This window comes from Pongo pygmaeus, chromosome 16 (genome assembly GCF_028885625.2).
Source record: "Pongo pygmaeus isolate AG05252 chromosome 16, NHGRI_mPonPyg2-v2.0_pri, whole genome shotgun sequence".
Taxonomy (NCBI): Eukaryota; Metazoa; Chordata; class Mammalia; order Primates; family Hominidae; genus Pongo; species Pongo pygmaeus.
This window is the reverse complement of record NC_072389.2, coordinates 39,393,998-39,420,291: the sequence shown is the minus strand read 5'-3', so window position 1 is coordinate 39,420,291 and position 26,294 is coordinate 39,393,998. Positions and strand designations below refer to the sequence as shown.

At 50.1% G+C, this 26,294-nt stretch overlaps 2 protein-coding genes across 4 annotated transcripts; one reads left to right on the top strand and one right to left on the bottom strand.

Annotated features, from left to right (window-relative positions):
• Positions 1–286: 286 nt before the first annotated feature.
• Positions 287–8,574, top strand: LPCAT4 (lysophosphatidylcholine acyltransferase 4). Its single transcript, XM_054450518.2, has 14 exons — positions 287–514; positions 1,792–1,934; positions 2,265–2,485; positions 3,152–3,264; positions 3,385–3,445; positions 3,740–3,798; positions 4,003–4,037; positions 4,622–4,676; positions 4,803–4,885; positions 5,137–5,262; positions 5,939–6,071; positions 7,262–7,360; positions 7,726–7,882; positions 8,170–8,574. Exons 1-14 carry the CDS (start codon positions 401–403, stop codon positions 8,343–8,345), a joined length of 1,575 nt encoding a protein of 524 aa, XP_054306493.1. The 5' UTR covers positions 287–400; the 3' UTR covers positions 8,346–8,574.
• A 1,176-nt stretch (positions 8,575–9,750) lies between these two features.
• On the bottom strand, positions 9,751–26,184 carry NUTM1 (NUT midline carcinoma family member 1). 3 transcript variants are annotated; one of them, XM_054450515.2, is made up of 9 exons: positions 25,797–26,047; positions 23,461–23,554; positions 23,152–23,196; positions 18,745–19,453; positions 16,583–16,711; positions 13,533–13,669; positions 12,747–13,033; positions 12,342–12,458; positions 9,751–11,995 (listed from the first exon to the last, which is right to left on the bottom strand). In XM_054450515.2, the coding sequence occupies exons 1-9, from the start codon at positions 25,800–25,802 to the stop codon at positions 9,995–9,997; spliced, it is 3,525 nt and encodes a 1,174-aa protein (XP_054306490.1). In that variant the 5' UTR covers positions 25,803–26,047; the 3' UTR covers positions 9,751–9,994. The 3 variants fall into 3 exon arrangements, with proteins under 3 accessions (XP_054306490.1, XP_054306491.1, XP_054306492.1); XM_054450516.2 differs by lacking the exon at positions 23,152–23,196 and having other exon boundaries at positions 25,797–26,184; XM_054450517.2 differs by lacking the exons at positions 23,152–23,196; positions 23,461–23,554 and having other exon boundaries at positions 25,797–26,184.
• Positions 26,185–26,294: the final 110 nt, after the last annotated feature.

Genomic DNA, 26,294 nt, shown 5'->3' with positions numbered 1-26,294 from the left:
GGGGACCGAGGGCGCTCTGAGCCCAGCTCCCCAGACCCACTCCCGCTCCGAGGCGGAGGCCAGGTCTTCAGAGAGGAAGGACGGAGGGGCAGAAGCCCAGGGGCAGCCCGCTCCAGCCCTGGCAGCCGCGGAACAGTGGCCCGAGGGGCTGCGGGCGCCACTGCGGGCGCGGAGGAGTCGGGGCGCCAGGGGCGCTGGAAGCCCCGCCCCTCGGCCGGCGCCCTGACAACGCGGGCGGGCTGGGCTGCGCCGCCTGCTCCCCGCCCCTCGGCCGCCTGCACCGGGCGGGGCCCGGGCCAGAGCGCCGCCGCCGCCGCCGCCGCCGCTGCAGCAGCAGCTGCTCTGCAGAGTGGTGGCCGGGGCCGGGGCCGGGGTGCCCTCCCTCCCATCTTCTCCCGCCATGAGCCAGGGAAGTCCGGGGGACTGGGCCCCCCTCGATCCCACCCCCGGACCCCCAGCATCCCCCAACCCCTTCGTGCATGAGTTACATCTCTCTCGCCTCCAGAGGGTTAAGGTAATGTGTGGGGAGCGGGCGTCGGAAGGACCCGTGGGGATAGGAAAATGGGGCCATTTGAGCCCTGGCAAAGGTGGGCTTGGGGATCCATGAGAAGGAGATGGCTGAGAGGCTTGCGGAGCGGGAGTCCGGGGGTGCGCACGTGGGGGCGGCCGCGGGTGGGCAAGGAGTCCTGGAAAGGACGCTGCGGGCTTGGGCGATAGACAAGCTCGAAGGTGTGGAAGAACTGAGTAGGTGGGGATGGAGGGCTGCAGGGGACCCTGGTTGGAGAGATGAAGGACGCTGGGGAATGCGAATTACATTCTGCAGAGCCTGATGGCTAGGATGGAGTTAGAGGCTACGGGAAGCCGGGGGTGGGGGCGGGGGCGTGCCGAGTATTCCTCCGAGGCATGACTTAGAGGGAAGACGTTTCTGGGCCGGGAGCCTGCGACCCTGTGCCCTTCCTACACTCCCTCTTCCCACTCCCTCCAACCCCCCTCCACCCCGCACTGCAGCACCTCCCGGTGGGGGCAGGGAGGCTGAGAGGGAGGTTGGCTACAGGAAGTGGAGGGCCGCGCCAGCCTAGGGGAACTGGGAGGTGGTGTGGGGAGGGAGTGTCCAAGGTTTCTGCTGTCATCACCTCCCCGGAGGCAGGCTCCAGGGGCTAGGTTTGCTTACCTGCTTCTTCCCCAAGGCAGCCTATGGAGTCACCCTGGCTCCTGGCAGCCTCTCTCCCATGCGGAGTGGGGCCGAGCTCTTGTCTCCCATATCCCCCAGTACTATAAGATTGCTGTTGAGCAGTGTTAGAAACTGACCTCGGGCCTGAAAACTGGACCTCTCGCTGTTTACAACCCTCTGCCTCCTAGGCCCAAAGTGGAAAGATCTGTGCACCTGGTTTCTGTTGGGCATAGGAGCTATTTATGGAATAAGATGTGGGGGAGGAGGACCTATCTCTAACCTACTGTACATCAAGCACAGCGCCCTGCACTTTCGCTTGCATTCTTATTAAATCCTCTAAGTGCTAGATGCTTTTTATGACTTTCGGTTTTATAAATGGGGTAGGGACCAACTGAAAGACAGGAAAATAAGGCCCTTGATGCCATTAATCTTTTATCCTCTTGCCCTCGTTGGTATCTTCATCCCACCTTGGGTCCCAGTCCCCTCTCCTGTTCCCACACCACCTGTCACATGCAAGGGATGATGGCTGTCTGCTCCTGGGTCTATGCTTTGTGGGAGAGGGATGCTGAGGAGGGAGCATATCCAAGCTCTAAAGTGGCATTCTCTCCCACCCTTTGCAGTTCTGCCTCCTGGGGGCATTGCTGGCCCCCATCCGAGTGCTTCTGGCCTTTATCGTCCTCTTTCTCCTCTGGCCCTTTGCCTGGCTGCAAGTGGCCGGTCTTAGTGAGGAGCAGCTTCAGGAGCCAATTACAGGATGGAGGAAGTAAGTGAGGGATCAGCCCCCAGAGACCCTACTTCTCTTCCCTGCCATCTATTCGGCTCCCTCTTTGAGAAGAAGAAAAGAGAGCTTTCTGAAACTACTCTGTCTAGCTTGGGTAGATGAGATGAGTCAGCCAAGCTCAGACGTGGTTCCCAGACCTCACCTCCAAGTAATGTGCCCTGATAGGTCCCAAAGTGGCCAGAGACCTTGGCCCCTTGGTCACATCCTATTTAAGGGTAAAAGAGGGGTGCCCTACTTTCCCGGTGTCTGAACCTGGCGGCGGGTGAGGGTTAGAACCACTGCTTCCGCTGATACCCAGCCTTGCCCTGGCAGGACTGTGTGCCACAACGGGGTGCTAGGCCTGAGCCGCCTGCTGTTTTTCCTGCTGGGCTTCCTCCGGATTCGCGTTCGTGGCCAGCGAGCCTCTCGCCTTCAAGCCCCTGTCCTTGTTGCTGCCCCACACTCCACTTTCTTTGACCCCATTGTTCTGCTGCCCTGTGACCTGCCCAAAGTTGTGTCCCGAGCTGAGAACCTTTCCGTTCCTGTCATTGGAGGTGAGAGAGTTCAAAGGGGGTGAAGGGCAGGGTGACAACTCTGGGCAAAAAAAGTCAGGAATGGAGACACTGGAGAGAAGAACTGGCCTCAAAGTGGGGAGGGACTGTTGGCAAGAGAAATATAAATTAACACCATTCGTCAACCAGTCTTAGATTCTGAGGGCTGGGACAGAGAGAAGGTGTTAGAGGGAGTTCTGGTCAGTTCTCTAAAAGGACAACTACTATAAAGGGATTGTCCCAGGGCAAAGAGATAACAGGCCAGGCACGGTGGCTCACGCCTATAATCCCAGCACGTTGGGAGGCCAAGGCGGGCAGATCACCTGAGGTCGGGAGTTCGAGACCAGCCTGACCAACATGGAGAAACCCTGTCTCTACTAAAAATACAAAAAAATTAGCCAGGCGTGGTGGCCCATGCTTGTAATCCCAGCTACTCAGGAGGCTGAGGCAGGAGAATCACTTGAACCCAGGAGGTGGAGGTTGCGGTGAGCTGAGATCGAGCCATTGCACTCCAGCCTGGGCAACAAAAGCGAAACTCTGTCTCAAACAACAACAACAACAAAAGAGGTAACAGAAACTTCTCATGCTGTTGAGGAAGTGGAGGCTGCAGATGTTACTGCCCCTGGGTAGGAATGAAGTGATTCCTCTTTGTATCCTTCCCAACCCCAGCCCTTCTTCGATTCAACCAAGCCATCCTAGTATCCCGGCATGACCCAGCTTCTCGACGCAGAGTGGTGGAGGAGGTCCGAAGGCGGGCCACCTCAGGAGGCAAGTGGCCGCAGGTGGGTAAGGGTCTCAAGACCATCTTCTCACTTTCCATGTGATCCTGAAGAGGCTTCCCTTTCCTCTCTCCACAGCCTTCTTCAGCCTTCTTCACCTCATTCTGCTTTTTTTTCCCCCAGGTGCTATTCTTTCCTGAGGGCACCTGTTCCAACAAGAAGGCTCTGCTTAAGTTCAAACCAGGTGAATAAAATGATAGTGGGTGGTGGGCTGTAGGAAAAAGAAGTTCCAGATTTGCGGAGGGACTCTGAAATAACCCAAGAAGTAGAAGGGTGGGAGGGATGGGAGAGGAAGGGAGACCAGAAACCTCCTAGCTAAGGCTGACAAGTCGAGGAGTCAGAGGGAAAATTGTCAATGAGTGGAGCAAAGCCATATCTCATTTGAGAACTGTCCCAGACCGCCATACCTCATGCCCTCTAGCTACTTCTGTGTACTAACCTCTGCCTTGTGGGGGTGGGGGGTGGAAACGGGATTTAGGAGCCTTCATCGCAGGGGTGCCTGTGCAGCCTGTCCTCATCCGCTACCCCAACAGTCTGGTGAGTCTTAGTCCAAGAAAGAGTGGAAAGGGGAAGCACAAATCCACCCCAAATGGAAATAAGTGAAAACTGTTGGTGCTATGATGAGATGTGCATTGGGGGGTGTGACCAGAGGTGGGATCAGGCCCTCTGTTAAAAAGTGATTGGCCAGTTCCAGGGGGAAAAAGTAATGCTTTTATGCCCTCGCCTGTGTTTCTCCCATAGGACACCACCAGCTGGGCATGGAGGGGTCCTGGAGTGTGAGTTCTGGTATTCCTGGGGTGAGGGTGGGGAGCAGGGTCCATCAGAGAATTCCTGGCCCGTGTTCCAATCTCTAGACAAGGTGAATGGCCCTTCTTCATCTGAGGACTGAGAGAACTCTAGAGGAGACACCACTTTCCCTATGATGTCCCCATATAGTCTGGCTGTGCTTAGATTAGCTATCCCACCTAAACTGTTCCTGCTGTGATTATGGCCTCTATGCATTTATTTTCCCGTGGTTCTGTGATTTTCTCCCTCAATTATCCCTTCCTGAGAACCATCACCATCAGGCATGCCTCTTGCCTTTTTCTTCCATTACTCAAACCTCCTCTTGCCTACCGTTCTTCCTCTGGCATATCCGTGCAGCTCTGCTCTCTTTCCCTACCACGTTTCTAGCCCTTCCCTGTGTCTCCCAACTGCATATTCACCCACCTGACTGCATGGCTAGGAGTCTGTCCCTATATCAATGGGCAGAACTTTTCCCACTCCCCACCTGGGTTGGGGAAGGGGAGTGGGGTGTGGGAGCCGGGGAAGGATCCCATAGTTAAGAGATTGGTGAGTATCGAAATCTCTCTTCTCTTAGACTCAAAGTCCTCTGGCTCACAGCCTCTCAGCCCTGCAGCATTGTGGATGTGGAGGTATGGCTCCCGTGGGTGCGGCGGGAGAAGTACATCTCAGACTCCTGAAACCTTGGGAAAAGAGGGTGGGAATGGTCATACCTCACTTTGAGGTTCTGATAAGAATTGTGTATGTCTGTGTTTCAGTTCCTTCCTGTGTATCACCCCAGCCCTGAGGAGAGCAGGGACCCCACCCTCTATGCCAACAATGTTCAGAGGGTCATGGCACAGTGAGTGCCCCACAAACTATTTCCTGGAGCAGTTGCACAGGGCAAAGGAACCACAGGGGCGTGGAGGGGGCGAGGTTTTCAGGCAAAGATAGAGGAGCAGGCGGTGGGAAGGGCTCTTGAACAGCTGAGACAGAGGCGGGGAGATTTAAAGGGGCTTGATCTACTCCAGTCAGCGGGCCAGGGTCGGGAACCAACCCTCAGAAGTTTCTTCTGCTTCCTTCCCCTCCATCCCATCCCTCTTCATCCTGTAGGGCTCTGGGCATTCCAGCCACTGAATGTGAGTTTGTAGGGAGCTTACCTGTGATTGTGGTGGGCCGGCTGAAGGTGGCGTTGGAGCCACAGCTGTGGGAACTGGGAAAAGTGCTTCGGAAGGCTGGGTAAGTGGTCTTGAAAATGAGTGTGTGAGCAGTGTCCCAGAGACAGAGAGAGAGAGAGAATAAGAAGGGGAGAAATGAGAAGGAAGAAGGAAAATCTTAAAAATGAAAAAAACTGGGAAGAAAGACAATGGAGTAAATAAAAGGAAGCGGGGAATAAATGGAAGGATATGTAATAAAGCAGGTGAAAAAAGTAAGAAGGGGCCGGGCGCGGTGGCTCACACCTGTAATCCCAGCACTTTGGGAGGCCGAGGCGGGTGGATCACCTGAGGTCAGGAGTTCAAGACCAGCCTGACCAACATGGCAAAACCCCATCTCTGCTAAAAATACAAAATTCGCCGGGTTTGGTGGCGCATGCCTGTAATCCCAGCTACTTGGGAGGCTGAGGCAGAAGAATTGCTTGAACCTGGGAGGTGGAGGTTGCAGTGAGCCAAGATCGTGCCACTGCACTCCAGCCTGGGTGACAGAGCAAGACTCCGTCAAAAAAAAAAAAAAAAAAAAAAGGAAAAGAAAAGAAAAAGTAAGAAGTGCTCTCAAGGGACTGTGAGTCAGTACATCTTAGAAAAACAGCAGCTAAACCTGTACTGGTAGAACTCTTGGTACTGGGGCTGAAGTCCTGCTGATGGTGTGTCCAGAAGGAAACTGAGACAGCTCTCTGCCTTCAACAATTCCATTGTAGGCTGTCCCCTGGCTATGTGGACGCTGGGGCAGAGCCAGGCCGGAGTCGAATGATCAGCCAGGAAGAGTTTGCCAGGCAGCTACAGCTCTCTGATCCTCAGACGGTGGCTGGTGCCTTTGGCTACTTCCAGCAGGTAAAGGAGCTGGAACAAAGAGCAGAGCAGAACCCAGGCTTCCCTCCAGGCTGACATGTTCCTAGTGACCGTATCAGTCACTCACAGTTTGGAGTCCTCAGTGGATGTTCTCATAGCTGTTGTTAGATGGCCATCCCCTGAGATCCACTGAAGATTCATTTTTTAATCAAGCATCCAGTGCATTGAAGAGCAATGTTATCATCATGAGGAGGAACAAGGGAGAAATAATCAGTGAGGACTATAAATTTCTGAAACCACTTTAGAGAGTGGCAAAGGTGGGGAATCATAAGACCTTGTGGGGCGCTGGGTGAGGGTCTTTGAAGGAGAGTCATGAAGGTTACGTTGGAAGATGACATGTAGAAGAAACAACACCGGACAGTTGGGTGGTTGAGAGCTTGAGACCCAGATATATCTGTAGGACTTGGGCAGATTATTTTAAATATCCTATAGCTTCTCTAGAGGAATTTTCTCAAGATTTTTAGCAAGCCATGTATTTCTCAAGATTTAACCAAGTTCCCTGGTCAACTTACAGAAGTCCTAAAAGATTCTTAATGCTTATGAACAACCAACAGTGGTCCCAAGGAGCTTTTTGATCTGAGATGCAGAATGTGACCCTCAACATCCTCTGAAGGGACAGAGTGACCAGGTGTCTAGATTCCTTAGATTGAGGTGGACTGTCCCTGAAAAGAGCTTCCCCCACTTGGCCTGTAGCAGAGGAGAAACAAAAATTCAAATGCCATGGTCTCCCATGGAGCTGGTACAGCAGGCATCCTCCTTGTGTTTTTCATAAGAAATTATGCCTGTATCCCCCTTTCAATCTGTTGGACCAGTTCTTCTACATAGGCTGAGTCAGAGAGAACCAGTTTGTCTAGCCTGGGGACCAGGACTGCCCTCCGCTGGCATGTCAGAAACTTCATGGTAGCTTCAGCATTCCTGAGGGATTCCCTTACATTCCTAGGAGATCCCTTTATAGGAGGGGTTTGTCACCAGGTGACCTGGTATAGCTTGAGAAAGCCTATGACCTGAGAGAAATTCCAGGGATCCTAAAGAGTTTGGGGCTCACAGTTCTGAGGGGAGCAGTCACAGGGATCACCCCCATTATTTGCTGAGAAGAGGGAGGAGTCAAAATCCAAAGAGCAGGAAGGGAGGTGCAGGGTCCCTGCATTGCCCTGGTTTCTTTTTCACACTAGGATACCAAGGGTTTGGTGGACTTCCGAGATGTGGCCCTTGCACTAGCAGCTCTGGATGGGGGCAGGAGCCTGGAAGAGCTGACTCGTCTGGCCTTTGAGGTAATGGGGGGTGGTGGTGGTGGGGGGTGTTTAGTGGCTATGCTCACCCCACTCCAGGAGGCCTATTTTGGTATGCTGTTTCCAGTAGCTTCTAGATATTAGGCACTTGGTATCCAACCTAGTGCCACAGTGCCTAAAACCGCAGACCCCCAGCCTCTATGTTGAGACCTAGCTGGGAACAAGAAGAAGGAAGAAGAAGGAAAAAGCTATAAAGTCTACAGTTCTGCAGAAAGGGCACTGCAGGGTCAGGGAAGGCTTGTGCACCACCCTTTTGGAAGAGGAGGAGCCTGTCAGGCCAGTCTGTGGGGCAGGGTGAGGCCGTGGCATGAGGAGAGAACTTGACTCGCATCCCTTTCTCTCCCAAGCTCTTTGCTGAAGAGCAAGCAGAGGGGCCCAACCGCCTGCTGTACAAAGACGGCTTCAGCACCATCCTGCACCTGCTGCTGGGTTCACCCCGCCCTGCTGCCACAGCTTTGCATGCTGAGCTGTGCCAGGCAGGAACCAGCCAAGGCCTCTCCCTCTGTGAGTCACTTGCCTTCTCAGCCCCACACGGGCACTTGGGGCACCATCAGCATCCAGGAAAGCACTGGGCTGGGAGGGAACAAGGGTTAGTGGCCAGTGCTGGAGATCAGAACCTATGAGAAGTGAGGCTGGAAGGAACAGGCTAGAAAGGAAGAGAGGACCTAAACCTGGATTTGAGAAGTTAAACAGAGTAGAGGGACAAGATGTTTTAGTTCTGAGAAAAAAGCAGGGAGATTCTCTTCTCGTTCTTAGATCTTTTCACTTTTCCCCATCTCTTATTTGTCCAGGTCAGTTCCAGAACTTCTCCCTCCATGACCCACTCTATGGGAAACTCTTCAGCACCTACCTGCGCCCCCCACACACCTCTCGAGGCACCTCCCAGACACCAAATGCCTCATCCCCAGGCAGCCCCACTGCTCTGGCCAATGGGACTATGCAAGCACCCAAGCAGAAGGGAGACTGAGTGCCTCAGCCTCTCGCCCCCTCCTCCTCAGGGTGGCGCTAGGGGCCTCCCCTATGCCTCAGCCCCATCTCTGTTCCTGTTTGAATTTTGTTATTGTTGTTTGGTTTTTTTTTTTCAGGTTGATTTTAATTTTTTGTTTGGTTGTTTTTTTTTTTTTTTTGTAAAAAACTATTTTATATATAAATATAAATCTATATCTATATCTATTAAAAAAAATGAAGTCCAGTCACATTGATGTTACCATTACTTGGGAAGGAAAGGGATGAATGCTTGTAGGACGCCCATTGGAAAATCCCAAATGTTTCCAAGGTTTGTCCTCTTGGCCATAGCTGGATGAATCTTCCTCTTTGGACAGAGCTCTTTCCTGCACAGAAATCATACTGAAGTTCCATATCCTCCCTCCTGCTGTCGTCTCCTATATGTACATTTTAACAGACTTCCTTGTGAACCTCTTTTCAGCCCATTCCCTCTTGCTCTGTCCTCATTAAAGATTAAAAAATAGCTTGCTACCATTCCATATTTAATAGTCCTACTGAGACTTGATTCCATCGCCCCTAGTGGAAGCAAGGAGCTGTGTCAGTTAGGAACCAGCCTCTTCCCTGCAGGTCAGACCAGCCACACAGGAGGGTTTCTCTGACACAAGATGAGTTAAGGACACTGAAGTCCTTTCTGTTCAGCCTCTTTTCAAGGAAGAAAACAAGGCCCCCTAGAGACACAATTATGGACAATTAGAAAATTAGGCTGGGCATGGTAGCTCATGCCTGTAATCTCAGCACTTGGGGAGGTTGGGGCAGGCAGATGGCTTGAGTCCAGGAGTTCAAGACCAGCCTGGATGCCATGGTGAAACCCTGCCTCTACAAAAAAAAAAAAAAATAGAAAAATTAGCTGGACATGCTGGTGCACACCTGTAGTCCCAGCTACTTAGGAGGCTAAGCTGGGAGGATTGTCTAAGCCCAGGAGGTTGAGGCTGCAATGAGCCATCATTACGCTACTGCACTCTGTAGCTTAGGCTACAGAACAAGACCCTGTCTCAAAAAAAGAAGAAAGAAAATTAGATCTCTATCTCAGAGATCTAACAGGTAGAAAAGCATCTTTCTATCTATAGACTTAAAGGGAGGCAGATAATTATAAGATGCCCAGCTAAGCCTTCCTGACACCAAGTCCAGGCTTGTGAAGAGGGGATGTATAAAGTGATCATTGGAGATTCCTCAGTTTGGAGACTTATCACAGCCTGAGAGCCAGTCTGTTGCCAGGAGGAGGCTGCAGGGAGCCAAGATAAGGCTGGAGACAAGGTAAGATTTATGGATTTGTAGAATCTAAGACTACCCCTACAGCCTTTCTTCATAGCATCTTACCCTATCTAGCAGCAAAGACACGAGTACAGAAAAAGGGCACTCTGAGAGCATTTTCCAACAAAAACACTTTATTCATTTTTTTTTCTATATAGCTCCTTCCAAAGGTAATTCCCCCTGCAGCCTAGCCAGTCTGACCTCTCTCTCCACGCTTGCCACTTTTGCAGAACAACAAAACAACATTGGGATGAGATTCAACATTGGGATTCTCCATTGGTGGGCAGCAGGGGTGGAATCTACTCTGGGGCACCCACCTTTTAGGGACTGGCAAGTGGGGTCAGATGGTCTGGCTTCTCCCTACTGGCTACGACGTCGTTTCTTCCTTCTGCCCGTGACAAAACTGTCACACCGCCTTTTACGAGACTGTGACGGTCGAACTACTCCCAGAGCTAGGGGATTCTCCCTGGGGACCCCAAGTTGAGCTCCTGAGTGGGGTCTCTTTTCAGTAGGGGCTGGACCTCCAGCTAGAGCTCGCTTCCCAGACTTGGCAACAGGATATGGAAGTTTGCTGGGGCCTTTTGCCCCAGCAGGGAGCAGGTGGGATGCTCTCTGGCTGCCCTGACCTCCTGAGGCATGGTGAGGACTGAGAGGATGCCCCCTTGGTGAGAGGCTAAGTTTAGAGGCCAAGAGGTAAGCAAAGTTGGAGAGTTCCTCATCCTCTTCCTCTGCTTCCTTCTTCTTTTTCTCCTTTCCTTTGGCCCTGTCTGCTGACCTGCGTGTTTTACTAACAGAAGTTTCTCTCGGAACTATGGCATCCCTGGTTCCCCATCTAGGCAAAGTGCTTCCAAGGCCCTGGTGAGAAGATGTTGCTTTGGGAGTCCCAGTTGTGTAAGACTCCTGACTCTCTTGTAAAGGAGCAAGGTTTTTAGGCTTGGACAGATCAGGATCCACCCTGCCTTCTCCTTGGGGGTCATAAGAATGAACATTCAGTGGGCAGGTGTCCTCGCTGACCCTTAGTTGGAGGCCACAGTCATCTTTAACATCTAGTATGTTGACCGGTTCTATGGTTTCCAACAGAGGAGAAAAGGAATTGCCTCTGCTCCCTGCCTCTTGGCTGGCTTCAGGCAAGGAGGAGGCATCCTCGGTCCCCATGATAAGGAGATTGCCTTGGCATGTGGGCAGAAGGGTTTCTTTGGAAGACCCCAGTGTGGAACTACCACTTTCCAGCAATGGGAAGCAACCTTCTGCCCACAGATCACTGGGATCCCCTACGGTTTCACGGCTCTGTTCTTGATTTTCTTTGGACCTCAAGGTTGGGCTGTTGGCCCTCAAAGGTCCTGGCAAGCTGCAGTAGTTTCTCTTTTCTAGGGCAGCTGCCGCAACTGTGCCTCCACAGGGAATCACACTGCTCTCTGTATCCCCAGGTACTATGGTTTCTCCAGGACCTAGGGAAATGTTGCCACTGGAGCCCAGTCCCTGGCAGCCTTCCTGATACTCAGTTACACACTCCTCAACTTGGAAGCTCTCTATGACCTCCTCTATTTGTACGGGCAGCTCCAAGCCTACAGCATCCATCTCACTGCTTAGCCAAAGTCCTGGGCTGAGACAGACTTCGTCCCTCTCCCCAGCTGCTCTAGGGGAAGGATTCTGATCATAACTCTGAGCCATGGGGGTACCTCTGTCATCTCCCCACATGGCTCCTGAAGAGCCTTCCTGGGGCACTGTTAAAGGCTCCTTCCCTTGAGGAAGCACTCCATGACCCCCTGTTTGTTGTCCTTTCTGCAATACTAGGACTTTCTTTTCTAACCCTTGTCCTTGCAGAGGAGCCAGCTCTGCAAGTCCAGCATCCAAACTGGGAGTGCTCTCAGGCTGGAAGCCTTCCTGCCAACAAAGGGGCAGAGCCTCTGAAGTCCTATCAGCCACCAGGCAGTGCCCAGGAGGCCCAGCGCCTCCTAGATGGCCATCCTGATGTAGAGATATCTGGTCTATAACCTTCCCAGACCCTCTCCTCTCCACACCCAAGGGTCCTGGAGTTCCCTGTGGAGCTGCAAGTTCTGGCTGCAGGTCCCACCTGCTAGGGGATGGCAGAGTGTTCCCATCCCTGTGCATCCCTCTGGGGCTATCTAGGGCTTGCTCCTGCCCACCATGCACTTCTCTTGCCCGTTTTCCTGAAGAAGAAACCTTTCCAAGGCAAACGGCGCCCCCAGCCCCCTGAAGCCCAGGTGAGGGCCGAAGCCGCCCATCGCCATCTTCATCCTCATCAGAAACAGAAGGACTTGAGTCCAACTGAGCTCCACTGTAACTTGGAGGCACCTCTGCATCTTCCTCTTCCAAGGCCAGGAGTCGCTTCTGGACCAGCTGAAAGAAATGAACAAATAGTTCTAGACATGGTTGTGAAAGAGGTGGCTGAGTGGGTGGCACAAGATGGTATTTGGGCAGGGCAAGGAAGGCAAGCAAGTAGTTTAAGCGATGGTAGCAAAGACAGATACTGCAGCTCTTTCCCACCTTCTTGTGCCTTATTCCCTTGCTTTGAGCCCTTACATTCTCATTTCCTGTGTTTCCATAGCCCTCTACCTACTCGTTTTGTACCTGAAGCCCAATCCTGAAGCTGTTCATTTCTAGAGCCATATCACCCATGACAGTGTAGGGTTAGATAAAATCTTGCAAGCTTCTTGTTCTCATATTTCCTATACCCCAGTTTTACCTGGGCAAGAGTGAGTCCTTCTTCTTGCTCTAGCTCCTCAATTAAGGCCAAGGGATCTCTCTGTTTTTCTGGGGACAGCAGATCTGCCAGAAATTGAGGGTGAATGACAGCCTCCACCTGGATAACAGAAGGAAAAGCAATGTAAGTCTGTAAGCAGGTAACCTGTGAAACAAGGGGCTTTACAGAAGAAACCAAGAGCTCCCCAACTGTCCCATCTTACCCCTCCGGTATTATAAACTGACCACCACCGGCTACACACATTCTCATGATGATGCATGCACACACATTACTCAGTTATAGAATAAAACCTAATTCCTACTACATTGGACAAACCCCAGATCATTAGTTCCCGGGAGTACCCACCCCAAGGATCTGCTAGAAACCAGATGTGCAGGCCCAGCTCACCTTGGAGACAAAGACCTTCTGAGAACACAGCTCATTGATGTAGCTCAGGAGACCTGGATCTGGATACATCCCTTCCTCCTCCTGCTGCTGCCCTTCTTCCTCTTGTTTTCCATCTGACTCCCCAGTGGCCAAGTGAGTCCCCACCAGCCATTCCATGATGTCAATATACTCCTTCACAGCTTCTGGTGGGATCTCCTTGGGTGCCTCAGGAACAGGAGGTCTCTGGGCCTTACGCTGACGCCGGCGGGGGGCCCGTGTCTTGGAGGCTGCCTTCTTCGGAATGTACACTAAGGGAAGAGATGGACAGGAGAATGGGAAGTAGCACAGAAACTACAGCTTCTGCCTCCCAGCTCTGTAAGGTCAGCAATCTGGGTACATTGAAATGGTTCCAGGCTGGATTGGGCCAACCTGAAAAAGCACAGCCATGGGAGATTTAGGACCTAGAGGGTCTAAGAATCACTGTATGAGGAATTTTGGAATCCCTGAAATTCCAAGAAACCCCCTGATCCAGCCCCCATTTCTTAGGCAGATGAGGTATTATGTGCTGAATTTAGAGTCTCAGTGAGAGTAGTTAGTTTACTTCACCAAGATCAATACCTAGTTCAGGGCAAAAGGAACCTGAGAACCCAGCCTCCTATGGGGTGGTCTGTTTGGAATATCAAATGCCACTCTCCAGAGGGAAAGTGGCAGAGCCTGGGCCATGCCTTCTCTAATCTGTGACTGGCTTCTGTACGCACCCCTTTGAGCCTTTGGCCCACGACTCCTGTCAAAATTGGGTAGCCTCACCTGGCTGCTGGCAAACCTCAGAGGCCAGGGGCCCTAGAGGATCAAGTTTCAAAGGGGTTGCAGGAGACAGGCCCTGAGACCCATTCATCAGCTGTGTGTTGTGAATCTGCATCTCCTCAGCCTCAAACTCCATGAACCTGCAGAGGGTGAGAAAGGCATAGGCAATGCTAAGAAGGAGACCAGACCCACCAGAAATCCAGACGACAGCCAAGTATGGCTAAGAAAGGAAGTGCTCTGAAGTGGGCAAAGTCTGCCTAAGTCATGTCACCCAGGAGGGTGGTCACAGGTGGCTTAATCATATTTCCAGGGAAACTTCAGGAGCTCAGCACATAGTTCTTCCCCTATAGTCATTACTTAGGAAGCTTAAGAAAATGAATGGCCAGGTGGGTTGGCTCATACCTATAAACCCAACACTTTGGGAGGCTGAGGTGGGCAGATTGCTTGAGCCCAAGAGTTTGAGACCAACCTGGGTAACATGGCAAAAACCCATCTCTACAAAAGATTAGCCAAAAATTAGCCAAGAGTGGTGACGCGCATCTAGTCACAGCTATTGTGGGGCTGAGGTGGGAGGATCGCTTGAGCTCAGGAGGTGAAGGCTGCAGTGAGCCATGACAGTGCCACTGCACTCCAGGCTGGGCAACAGAGTGAGATCCTGCCTCAAGAAAATTTTTAAAAAGTAAAGAATGAGGCCAGGCGCAGTGGCTCACGCCTGTAACCCCAGCACTTTGGGAGGCCGAGGCGGGCGGATCATGAGGTCAGGAGTTCGAGACCAGCCTGGCCAACATAGTGAAACCCCGTCTCTACTAAAAATACACAAAATTAGCCTGATGTGGTGGTGGGTGCCTGTAATCCCAGCTACTCGGGAGGCTTAGGCAGGAGAATCACTTGTACCCAGGAGGCAGAGGTTACAGTGAGCCGAGATCGTGCCGTTGGCACTCCAGCCCAGGCAACAGTGTGAGACTTTGTCTCAAAAAAAAAAGTTAAGAATGATCTAGAGCTTGTAAACTTCTCTTGGACACAGCCAGGGCTTTCACTACTTGTTTTTGTTTTTGTTTTTGAGACAGAGTCTCACTCTGTCGCCCAGGATGAAGTGCAGTGGCCCAATCTCGGCTCACTGCAACCTCTGCCTCCCGGGTTCAAGTGATTCTCCTGCCTCAGTCTCCTGAGTAGCTGGGACTACAGGTGCATGCCACCACGCCTGGCTTTTTTTTTTTTTTTTTTTTTTTTTTTTTGTATTTTTAGTAGAGAAGGGGTTTCACCGTGTTAGCCAGGATGGTCTCGATCTCCTGACTTCATGATCCGCCCGCCTCACCCTCCCAAAATGCTGGGATTACAGGTGTGAGCCAATGTGCCTGGCCTCACTTCTTTTCCGTACCTATCTCACCCAACTTCATGGATTGTATACAGCAGTGCTTAATATAGGCTTGTTTAATTTAATCAGGCCTATGCAACAGCCTGGTGGGATCTCACAGTGGCATCCTCCTCAAGACCTCATTTGCCCCTGCCTACAACTACAAAGAATTCAAGGCAGTTCCTACCAGGAAACAATGTGAGATCCCAGAGTCCTGAGACTGGGATGGGATTCTTGGAAAGGTAAGTCTAGGAAGCATGGGTCCAAAAGGTTTTGGGAGGGAGTAAGTGGAAGCTAAGCTTGGAAAAATTCGTTCATTTTTCTGAGTTTTTTCTTTCTTTCTTTCTTTCTTTTTTTTGAGACAGAGTTTCGCTCTTGTTGCTGAGGCTGGAGTGCAATGGCACAATCTCGGCTCACTGCAACCTCTGCCTCCTGGGTTCAAGCGATTCTCTTGCCTCAGCCTCCTGAGCAGCTGGGATTACAGGCATGCGCCACCATGCCTGGCTAATTTTGTATTTTTAGTAGAGATGGGGTTTCTCCATGTTAGTCAGGCTGGTCTCGAACTCCCAACCTCAGGTGACCCGCCTGCCTCAGCCTCCCAAAGTGCTGGGATTACAGGTGGGAGCCACCACGCCCAGCCTTTTTTTTTTTTTTTTTTTAATCAAAGATATTATAGAGAAATAGAATAAGAGCCAGGAGACAACTTTGGGCATCCAGGACACTGGCTTTCCCCGGCTCTTCCAGAACCAGCCCCTCCCCGGGATAAAGGTGGAAAGGGATTTTCTGTGCCACTATTTCCAATAGAGGAGTGGTCCTGAAGTTCTGTATCAATAGCCACTTGCTACCAAGTCAGTGGGAAGAGAAAAGAACCTGCCTGGTAGAAGCATACCTCCTCATTGCTAGGTCCCTTCAGCATGAAATTTCTATACCTATTGGGGTCCAATCCCATCCTAAGACCTGCAGTATCAAGGCTCCTATATAGATTCAGGATCTGGTGAGGGGGGAGCTTTCAAGAGGAAATAGGATAGAAAAACCCAAGAGTCAAGGTGGTGGAGGAAGCAGCAAGGATCCAGGAAACCGCCAACCTAGTCTACACCCCTCCTCCCCTCCCTTTTTTTCTTTTCTTTTCTTTCTTGTTGTTTTTTTTTGTTTTGTTTTGTTTTTTGTGATGAGGTCTTGCTATGTTGTCCAGGCTGGTCTTGAACTACTGGACCCAAACCATCCTCCCACCTTAGCCTCTGGAGTAGCTGGGACTACAAGCACACACCCAGCCTAACATCCTTTTTTTTTTTTTTTTTTTTGAGATGGAGTCTTGCTCTGTCACCCATGCTGGAGTGCAGTGGCATGATCTCGGCTCACAGCAACCTCCACCTCCCAGGTTCAAACGATTCTCCCGCCTCAGCCTCCCAAGTAGCTGGGACTACAAGCACGTGCCACCATGCCTGGCTAATTTTTGTATTTTATTTTATTTTTTTAGTAGAGACAGGGTTTCACCATGTCGGCCAGGCTGTTCTCGAACTCCTGACCTCAGGTGATCCACTGGCCTCGGCCTCCCAAAGTGGTGGGATTACAGGCGTGAGCCACCGTGCCCCATCCTAACATGGCTTTTGATAATCACCCCCACACGAGCCTCTCCGCTGCCCCTACTGCTCTCAGCCACACAGCCTCCCTCAGGAGAATGAAGGTTCATCGAACTCACCTTTCCGCCATCTCATAAAAGATCATCCGGTCAAAGTTGCTGGTGTGCTCCCACTCCTGCACAGCCAATGGCAGTCCCTCCTCCAGGGTCATAGTGGGCTTCAGCCGGGCCAGGGAACGAAGCACTGGGCTAAAACCCCCATTGAGTCAGTCACATTCTAAAAGTGTGCTCCCATCCACCTGCCCTGACATCTTCCTCAATAACACATCCCCTGCCCCTTATCAAATCTATTGTGCCCCTCAGGCCCCGTCATGTCCCACTTCTGATTAGACTTACAGACGCTCAACTTCCCATCCATTCATTTACCATACTCACCCCTCTTCCTGTTGAAATTTACAACTAATATAAAATCAAACAGACAATTCTTCTCCCCACCTTTTAAAATCAATGGCAACTACCACCCCTAATTCTCACAGTGCCATCCTCAATTAATTATTAGAAAGGGAGGACTCGTGTTATCAAATGAATGGGATTTGCTATAAAGTATGTTTAACCTTGTCCAAAGGCTCTTGCATTTTTTTCTTTAAAGGCATTTCCTAACCCAAAGGAATCTCTAATTAAAGGTCATGTGGTGTTTTTATTTATTGGTTTTTCAGTCTTTGTTTCCAGATGTCCCCCACAGAGAGTCAAATGCCAATACTAGACCCCCTACTTCTAGAGGGCTCTTGAGCCCTTTCTAATCCAGAAGAAATCAAAAGCCCAGCCTAAAGCAAGGGCTTCATTTTTGTCTCTCTGACTCCCTTGGAGTCCTCAGACATTATTGTGCATCAGAATCGCTTGGGGAAGCTCGTTATAACCAAATTGCAGCTCCCCAGGATCCCACAACTGAGCATTTGAGGAGCTTCCCATGTTGCAGTGGTCTGGACTGCCTTTTGTGGAAGACCCTGCCCAGAGCCCCTGAGTGTGAAGCACAAGCAGGCCAGGACCCAAAGCAAATGGATTCCATGCAAACCTTGAGAGCCCACACTGGTTCAAGATTTCGAAATTTAGCCTGCTAGGCTCCAAGAGCGAACTCAGATCTGCCTTGAGAAAGCAGGGAGTCGGAAGATGTTGTACATCTAAGACTTTGGGGGAACATCTTGATTCATTTTCTCCAAGTTCGGGGTAGAGGGGGAGATTCCTTTAGGAGTTCAGCCACTGGAAGAACACCATGTACATTTGTTTAAAGCAATAAAATGTGGTATGTGTTATATGGCAGCTTACACAAAATGCTGAGGGCACAGGGCAGTTGAGAGGGACAGTGGGTCTGGGTGGGAAGGGAAGACTATTCCCCAGCTGAGGAATGACTGTTTTGTAAACAAAACAGCCTAGGACCCTGGGCTCCTTGGCTAAACATACACTCGCTCTTAAGCAAGGACGTTTTGACCTTTTCCGAGTTCTTTTCCTTTTCTAGATTGCCTTTTTATGATAATAATAAAATAGTTGACATTTAATGAAACATTCTCTGTGCCAAGGACTTCACATATATTAACCCATTTAATCTTCTCAGCAACTCTGTGAATTAGGTATAGTTATCTCCCTTTTTAACTAAGAAAACTGAGGGCAAAGATGTTAAATATCCTGCCCAGGATCACAAATCTAGTGAGTGGTAGAGCCCATGCCCTTGACCACTAAGCAAGCTCTACCCACCACCCTATTTCAAAGTGAATTCTCCTGAATAAAATGAGTGGAGGGAGCAGAGGGAGCAGCACACACAAAGTCCTTTGCCTGGCCCCACACTGTCCCCCCTGCCTCCCAGGGCCCTGAGTCAGGGTCCAGTACTTATCCTGGCTAGTTTGGATAGTTCTGACTCAATGTCAAAAGGTAGTAAAATAGAACAGGGGGAGGACCCTGGCACTTAGAGTGAGAGACCTAAGTTCCAATCACTGGTCCTTGGTTTCAGTCTTTTTATCTGTAAATGAAGATTACCAGAGGAAGGCTTGCCTGAACTCACAGTGTTGTGAGGATCACTTAAGATAAGACACCTGAAAGGTTGTTATAAACTAGGAAGTGGGTTAAGAGGCTGATTATTATTATTAACATGTTTTTCGTTCTCAGAGCATCTCCATTGCCCTCATGACCTTCCCTCAAGTATTCCTAAGTAGCCTAAACTACTATGTTCACCCCAAAGTCCTCCTTATTTAAAAGCCCTAGAATAATTAATCTCACATCTCCCCACTTACATAAGAAAACAGGAAAGAGCCTCTGTGTCAGGACTCCGGGATAGGTGCCTCCGGGCCAAGGCTTTGTAATGCTGCCATCGACGGAAGTTCTCATAAACGTCCTTGGAAATTCTGGAGCGGTCACCTAGTGAAGGCTTGGATAGAGTGGCCGCAGGACCTCCTTCCCCGGTTGTCCCATGTAGCCCTGGCCAAGCTTTTTCCAGGGGCACAGTGGGGACCAGTTGAGCAACTGGTGGTGGAGCCTGAGGCAGAAGGCCTGGAGGGCCCTCCTGGCTGACACCAACAGCCTTAGAGGGCAGAATGGTCTTCACATGAGATGCTGTCACAAATGGAGGTGCAGGACCCTCAAGGCCCCCACAGGGAGTGCCCGGGGCAATCGAATTGAGGGCAGTCTGAGTAAGGATAAAGTTCTGAGTTTGAGAGGGCTCAGCTGATCCCCCTTCTGTCTTGACTTTGACAATGACCTTGCCAGCCCCAGCCCCACTGAGGCATGGGCCCCCGTCCCCTGTCACCAACAGTGAGCTGGGGAAAGCAGAGCGCATCAGAGGGTTGTCTGGAGAGAATACTGAAGGCATGATGGGCTGTGGAGGTGGCTCCCCGGGTGGGTGGTCTGGTGGGCCAGAAGTTGGTGGGAGAAAGGGAAGTGCAGGGGATGGAGACGGGGCGGCACTAGGTTTCATGCTCATATCTGGTCCCGGCAATGCAGATGCTGTTGAGACAAAGAAAAAGAAGAAATGGAGTAGGAGAAAAGAAGACCAAAGTTACCCATCTGAATTCCCCATTTTTTTATTTTTATTTTTATTTTTATTTTTTATTTTTTTTGAGGTGGAGTCTCGCTCTGTAGCCCAGGCTGGAGTGCAGTGGCACAATCTCGGCTCACTGCAATCTCCACCTTCCGGGTTCACGCCATTCTCCTGCCTCAGCCTCCTGAGTGGCTGGGACTACAGGCGCCCACCACCACGCCCGGCTAATTTTTTGTATTTTTAATAGAGACGGGGTTTCACCGTGTTAGCCAGGATGGTCTCGATCTCCTGACCTCGTGATCCACCTGCCTCAGCCTCCCAAAGTGCTGGGATTACAGGCGAATTCCTCCTTAATTTTTAAATTTTTTTGTACAGGCTGGGCATGGTGGCTCATGTCTGTAATCCCAGCACTTTGGGAGGCCAAGGTGGAAGGATTGCTTGACTCCAGGAGTTTGAGACCAGCCTGGGCAACATGGCAAAACCCCGTCTCTACTAAAAATACAAAAATAAGCCAGGTGCGGTGGCATGCACCTGTAGTCCCAACTACTTGGGGGGCTGGGGTGGGAGGATCGCTTGAGCCCAAGAAGTTGAGGCTGCAGTGAGCTGAGATTGCGCCTCTGCACTCCAGCCTGGGTGACAAGGGAAAACTCTGTCTCAAAAAAAAAAAAAAAAAAAATTGTAGAGATGGGGTCTCGCTATGTTGCCTAGGCTAGGCTCAGACTCCTGGCCTCAAGTGATGCTCCTGCCTCAGCCTTCCAAAGCGCAGAGATAACAGGTGTGAGCCACCACACCCCATCTGGGTTCTTCTTTAGACCTGAAGACGCAAAGCATTGATTCTCAACAGGTGAAAGAGGGGATATGGATGGGGAACTTGCGTAGTTTGCAAATGTCCCCCAAGTGATTTTGATCTTACTTCTCATTGAGAATGATGACATTAAAGAAGTTGCTTCTTTTTCAACAAGACACACAGACCCCTATCTGCCAAGAAGAGACAAACCCAAGCCATCACTGCCTCTCAGTGCTGCTTTTCTTTTTTTTTAGATGGAGTCTTGCTCTGTGGCCCATTCTGGAGTGCAGCAGCACGATCTTAGCTCACTGCAACCTCCGCCTCCTGGGTTCAAGTGATTCTCCTGCCTCAGCCCCGCAAGTAGCTGGGATTACAGGCATGACCCACCACATCCGGCCAATTTTTGTATTTTTAGTAGATATGGGGTTTACGCCATGTTGGCCAGGCTGGTCTCAAAAACCTGACCTCAGGTAATCCACCCGCCTCGGCCTCCTAAAGTGATGGGATTACAGGCGTGAGCCACTGCGCCCGGCCCCCTAAGTGCTTCTCTAAGAAAATTGCTGGCAGACCTCTCCAGCCTCTCCATAGGCTGTTTACTAAGATACAGAAATGGGTTGACACCTGATCTGCAGGGAAAACAGCCCACAGCAGGCTCAGTGCAGTAAGGGAACTAGTCCACGATAAGTTCCAGCCCCTCTCAAGGCATCCACAAGGCCTTTGAGAAGGAGGCACTTTCAAAAATATTATTGGCTCATTCCTTCCTCCTTTTCCTTTTCCTGTTGCTTCTTATAAATCTCTCTTAACCTAAAACAACAGAAGAAAGATTCAATCTATAAGCAGGAGCAGTGACTCTAGGACCCATGAAGCTCAGATATCCCATAACACATTCCACTCAGCGTTACATGTACATCTCCTATGCTCACCTATTCCAAACAAAAGATTCAAACCACCTGAACCCTGCTTTCTCCCAGCTGCTCTGTGGCCTCTGCCACCAGTCACAGAAGTACTGTTCCCAGGAGAGGATACGGGGATTGGATGTTTGGTTCCCAGAAATGTTGTTGTATAACAGCCAGGAATAATTAGAGAGGATTAGATAAGGACAAGGAAATGAGTGAGGGGAGGGCGGTGTGGGGAGAGAAGTTTCCAGATCTTTAAGTAACTGGTGGACATGTTTGGCGATGCAGACTATCTGTGGTCCTTCTACTTGGAGCTCCTAATATCAGAAATTTAGGGCTCACTAGGAACAAGGCACTGAGCTAGGTGCTAAGGAAAGGACAATGAAGTCCTTCATTGTCACAGTTCCAGCTGAGGAGGGGCTATGTGGACTCTAGTCAAAAAGACCAAGGATAAGTATACAAATGTGTACTTAATTAATCAGAACCTGTGTCTACTAGGACTTTTTTTTTTTTCTTTTTTCCAAGGCAGAGTCTGTCACCTAGGCTGGAACGCAGTGGCACAATTTCAGCTCACTGCAATCTCTGCGGCCTCCCAGGTTCAAGCGATTCTCCTGCCTCAGCCTCCCGAGTAGCTGGGATTACAGGCGGGCGCCACCATGACCAGCTAATTTTTGTATTTTTAGTAGAGACGGGGTTTCACCATATTGGCCAGGCTGGTCTCGAACTCCTGACCTCAAGTGATCCACCTCCCTCAGCCTCCCAAAGTGCTGAGATTACAGGCGCTTGAGGTCAGGAGTTGGAGACCAGCCTGGCCAACATGGTGAAACCCTGTCTCTACTAAAAATACAAAAATTAGCTGAGTGTGGTGGTGGGCGCCTGTATCCCAGCTGCTCAGGAGGCTGAGGAAAGAGAATCGCTTGAACCCTGGAGGCAGAGGGTGCAGTGAGCTAACATCACACCACTGCACTCCAGCGTAAGCGACACAGTGAGACTCCATCTCAAAAAAAAAAAAAAAAAAGTAGAATATAACCTGCTTAAATCTCCTCTCCCTTACAAAAAATATTCCACTGGCAAACTAACAACACTAAACTTCTGCATTCTGACCATGGAACATGAGCAAACTCAGATTCAAACTCATTTCAGCCACAGAGCAGAGGGCTGAGGGTATGCCACTGAGTACAGAACACAATGAAAGGGGCCTGAAGGCCTGAGATCCATAAAAGGAAGAAAAACTAACAGCATCTCAGTGAAGCCCCAGCTCTCATCCTGGCTGTCATGACCCACCTCCCTGGCCCAGATGAATCAGGAAAAACTGCTTCCTGAACTCAAAGCGAAGCCACCTCTAGGGCTGGAAGGAGCCGTGGGGCTCTGAGCAGAGGCAGAGCCCCTGCTCTGTTTTTTGTGTTTTGTTTTGTTTTGTTTTTTTGTTTTTGAGACTGAGTTTCACTCTTGTTGCCCAGGCTGGAGTGCAATGGTGCGATCTTGGCTCACCACAACCTCCACCTCCCAGATTCAAGCGATTCTCCTGCCTCAGCCTCCTGAGTAGCTGAGATTACAGGCATGCGCCACCACGCCCGGCTAATTTTTTTTTGTATTTTTAGTAGAGACGGGGTTTCTCCATGTTGGTCAGGCTGGTCTCGAACTCCCGACCTCAGGTGATCCGCCCGCCTCAGCCTCCCAAAGTGCTGGGATTACAGGCGTGAGCCACCGCGCCCGGCCTGAGCAGAGGCAGTTTATAATACATTCCAGCCTAGTTTTCAGGAAGGCATTTCTCTGCAACAGATAACTATAGATTATCTTTTCCCACTAAGGTCCTTCCCACCTTACCCTCCCATCCTCCATCCTCCATCCTCCACATCCCCTTCCCCTCATAAGCTCAAGCATGGCAAAATCCTAGAACAGGCTCCAGTTGCCTAAAAAAGACAGATGAACTTGGGCCTTCCCCCTTGAAACCTCTCTGTGCCAGTCCTAAGACACATACCTCTGATCCTCTCTTCCACCACAAAAACACATGCTGAAGTGTCCCCTGTTCAAGAGAATCAAGTTGCTAATTGCCATCCATTCTCTATACTCAGCATGTGTCCTCAGAGACACCTTGATCTGCCCTTAAGGAAGTCCTCTTCCTTCCCCAGCCCCTAGTCTTAATGGTACAATCTCCTTCCCTAGCCTCCCCAAGTGTGATACCTTTGATGGGGTGTAGCACCTCACATTCCTTTAGGTCAGCCCAAAGAGCTTGTCTCAAAGGATATGAGCAGGTACCAGAAATCCTCCTCACCACCTGCAGACTTACCTCCATCTGAAGCCATCCTCTCAGGTTTGGGCACTAACCGTGGCTGTCTGGAAGCCTCCAGAATGAGGCAGTCAGGTCCAGGACCCAGAGTAACCTGGCTCCAGTAGGTGCACAGGGATCCAAGAAAGGGAAGGTAAAGATCAGATCACACAGAACTAGAATACGGAACTCAAGGCATTCTGCTGTGGGGGAGGGGAGAGGGAAAAGTGGGGTGAGGGTGGGGACAGATATTCCATGAAGGGTTCTAGTAAGTATGCAAAAACCAGGAATTCCCTTCAAACTACAGTTTGGCAACACAATTGATGTTCACCTCTTTAGGGCTATTTGTAAATTCTTTCTCAGATTCCCAACACATTACAGTTTTACCGTTTGGTTCACTATACTTCGATTCTTCACCAACATATCTCATTTTGTGTCCTTCCATCCCAGCCAATTCTGTAACTGACTTCCTATTAACAGCAGGTTGATGGTAGACCCCGGACTTAATTCAATGATGGCTATATTTTCTGAACTAAATTCAGAGTACATTGGTCTATACACTTAAGGATCAAGGGAACTAAAGTTTAAAATTAGAATTGTCAGATGATCCAAGGTGCTCGATTGCTGTGTGCACATCATTTCCTTGGAAAGCTGTCCAATCTACTAACATAGGCTCTGTACTCCACAGATGCCTTACCCTTTGCTGAAAAGCCTCACTGAATAAAAAAGCTGCCATGCAGTTTAAAATTTCAAGAGTAGAAAGTCCTTTTTGTTAAATTATTTTGGTTTAAATTTTAAAAATAAAATTTATCTGCTAAGGTTCCTGGCGACTATTTCAGGCCAGTAACTCCCAGACCATCCTCTACAGCCACAGCTTCATCCAAACGTGGATTTCCCCCAAAAGGCCTTCCCTGGGGTTCATGGCATCTTTCTTGCTTCCTCTGAGATACCTTTTCTCTTTTCTAAAGAGTATTTCATTAATAAGACCTGAAGGCTGAAATCATCATTTTCCTTTCTAACAAAATAAACTACTTAGATTTAAATTTTTTTAAACGGAGTCTCGCTCCGTCACCCAGGCTGTAGTGCAGTGGTGTGATCTCTGCTCACTGCAAGCTCCGCCTTCCGGGTTCATGCCATTCTCCTGCCTCAGCCCTCTGAGTAGCTGGGACTACAGGCACCCACCACCACGCCCGGCTAATTTTTTGTATTTTTAGTAGAGACGGGGTTTCACTGTGTTAGCCAGGATAGTCTCGATCCCCTGACCTCATGATCCGCCCGCCTCAGCCTCCCAAAGTGCTGGGATTACTAGGCGTGAGCCACCGTGTCCGGCCTTTAAAAAATTTTTAACAGGTAATACATGAGCAAGGTTCAAAAATCAAACTGCATAATAAAATACATAGCAATAAGCCTCCCACCCCTTACCCCTTTCTCCTGCAACTAAGTTCTCTATCCCAGAGGAAACCAGTATCATCTGTTTCTTGTGAATACTTGCAGAGATTTTTTATGCAACTACAAGTAAATACAAACCACATTCTCTTTTTTTTTTTTTTGAGACAGGATCTCGCTCTGTCACCCAGGGTGGAGTGCAGTGGCGTGATCTTGGCTCACTGCAACCTCCGCCTCCTGGGTTCAAGCGATTCTCCTGCCTCAGCCTCCCGAGTAGCTGGGACTACAGGTGCCAGCCACCACGCGCCGCTAATTTTTGTATTTTTTGGGGTGTCACCATATCGGCCAGGCTGGTCTCGAACTCCTGACCTTGTGATCCACCTGTCTCAGCCTCCCAAAGTGCTGGGATTACAGGCGTGAGCCACCGCGCCCAGCCACAAACCATATTTTTTTTTTCTTTGAGGCGGACTGTCACTTTGTCACCCAGGCTGGAGTGCAGTGGTGCTATCTCAGCTCGCTGCAACCTCTGCCTCCCCGGCTCAAGTGATTCTCCCGCCTCAGCCTCTGAAGTAGCTGGGACTACAGGCGCCCACCACCACGCCCGGCTAATTTTTTTGTATTTTTAGTAGAGACGGGGTTTTGCCAGATTCGCCAGACTAGTCTCGAACTCTTGACCTGTGATCCGCCTGCCTCAGCCTCCCAGTGTTGGGATTACAGGCGTGAGCCACCGCGCCCCGCTAAACCATATTCTTAAAAAAAAAAGTGCAGGTTTTTCTGGTTACACAATTAATATATATTCCAATGCTTTTGTCATTATAAATAATGGCGTAATGATGATCTTTGTAATGATATTTTGGTTCTCATTTTCATTTCTTTAAACGAGAGTCTTATAAGGAGAACTTCTATATTCTTTTAAAAATTGTAAAAACTCCTAGAAGGTGCACTTTATTACGCTATTATTAGCTACTCACCACCATAAGAAAGAGCGCTGAATTTGCGGTAGGGACCTAAGTTTAAATCTTGGTTCGACCGCTGAAACATGCTTCACCAGTTTCATAAAATAACTTTACGCTCTTTCGCTTTACGGAATATTGATACTCAACATGCATTCTTTACCGCCAACGCTTTGAAATGGAGCAGGGGAACTGGATGTAAAAGAGGGGAGGGAAGAAAACCTCTTCTTTCTTCCCTAGGGTAAAGGGGCTCTGAATCCTGGAGCCCTTGTTTCTTCAGGCACTGAAAACTCACTGCTCCTGAAATGGGTGTGTATCTTGAGACAAACACAGGCTTCTATACGTCAATATTCTATCCACATCCATCCCTACCCCCCTCTAACGCCGTGTACCTAGCACACAGTAGGCACACTCCACGTGTTTTAGCCTGCAAAGTTGCAAGTGGGGCCCCAAGCCAAGCCCTGCTCTCGTGCGCCCCCTTCTGGCTAGCTGAAAACAAGGCAAAAATTGACTACA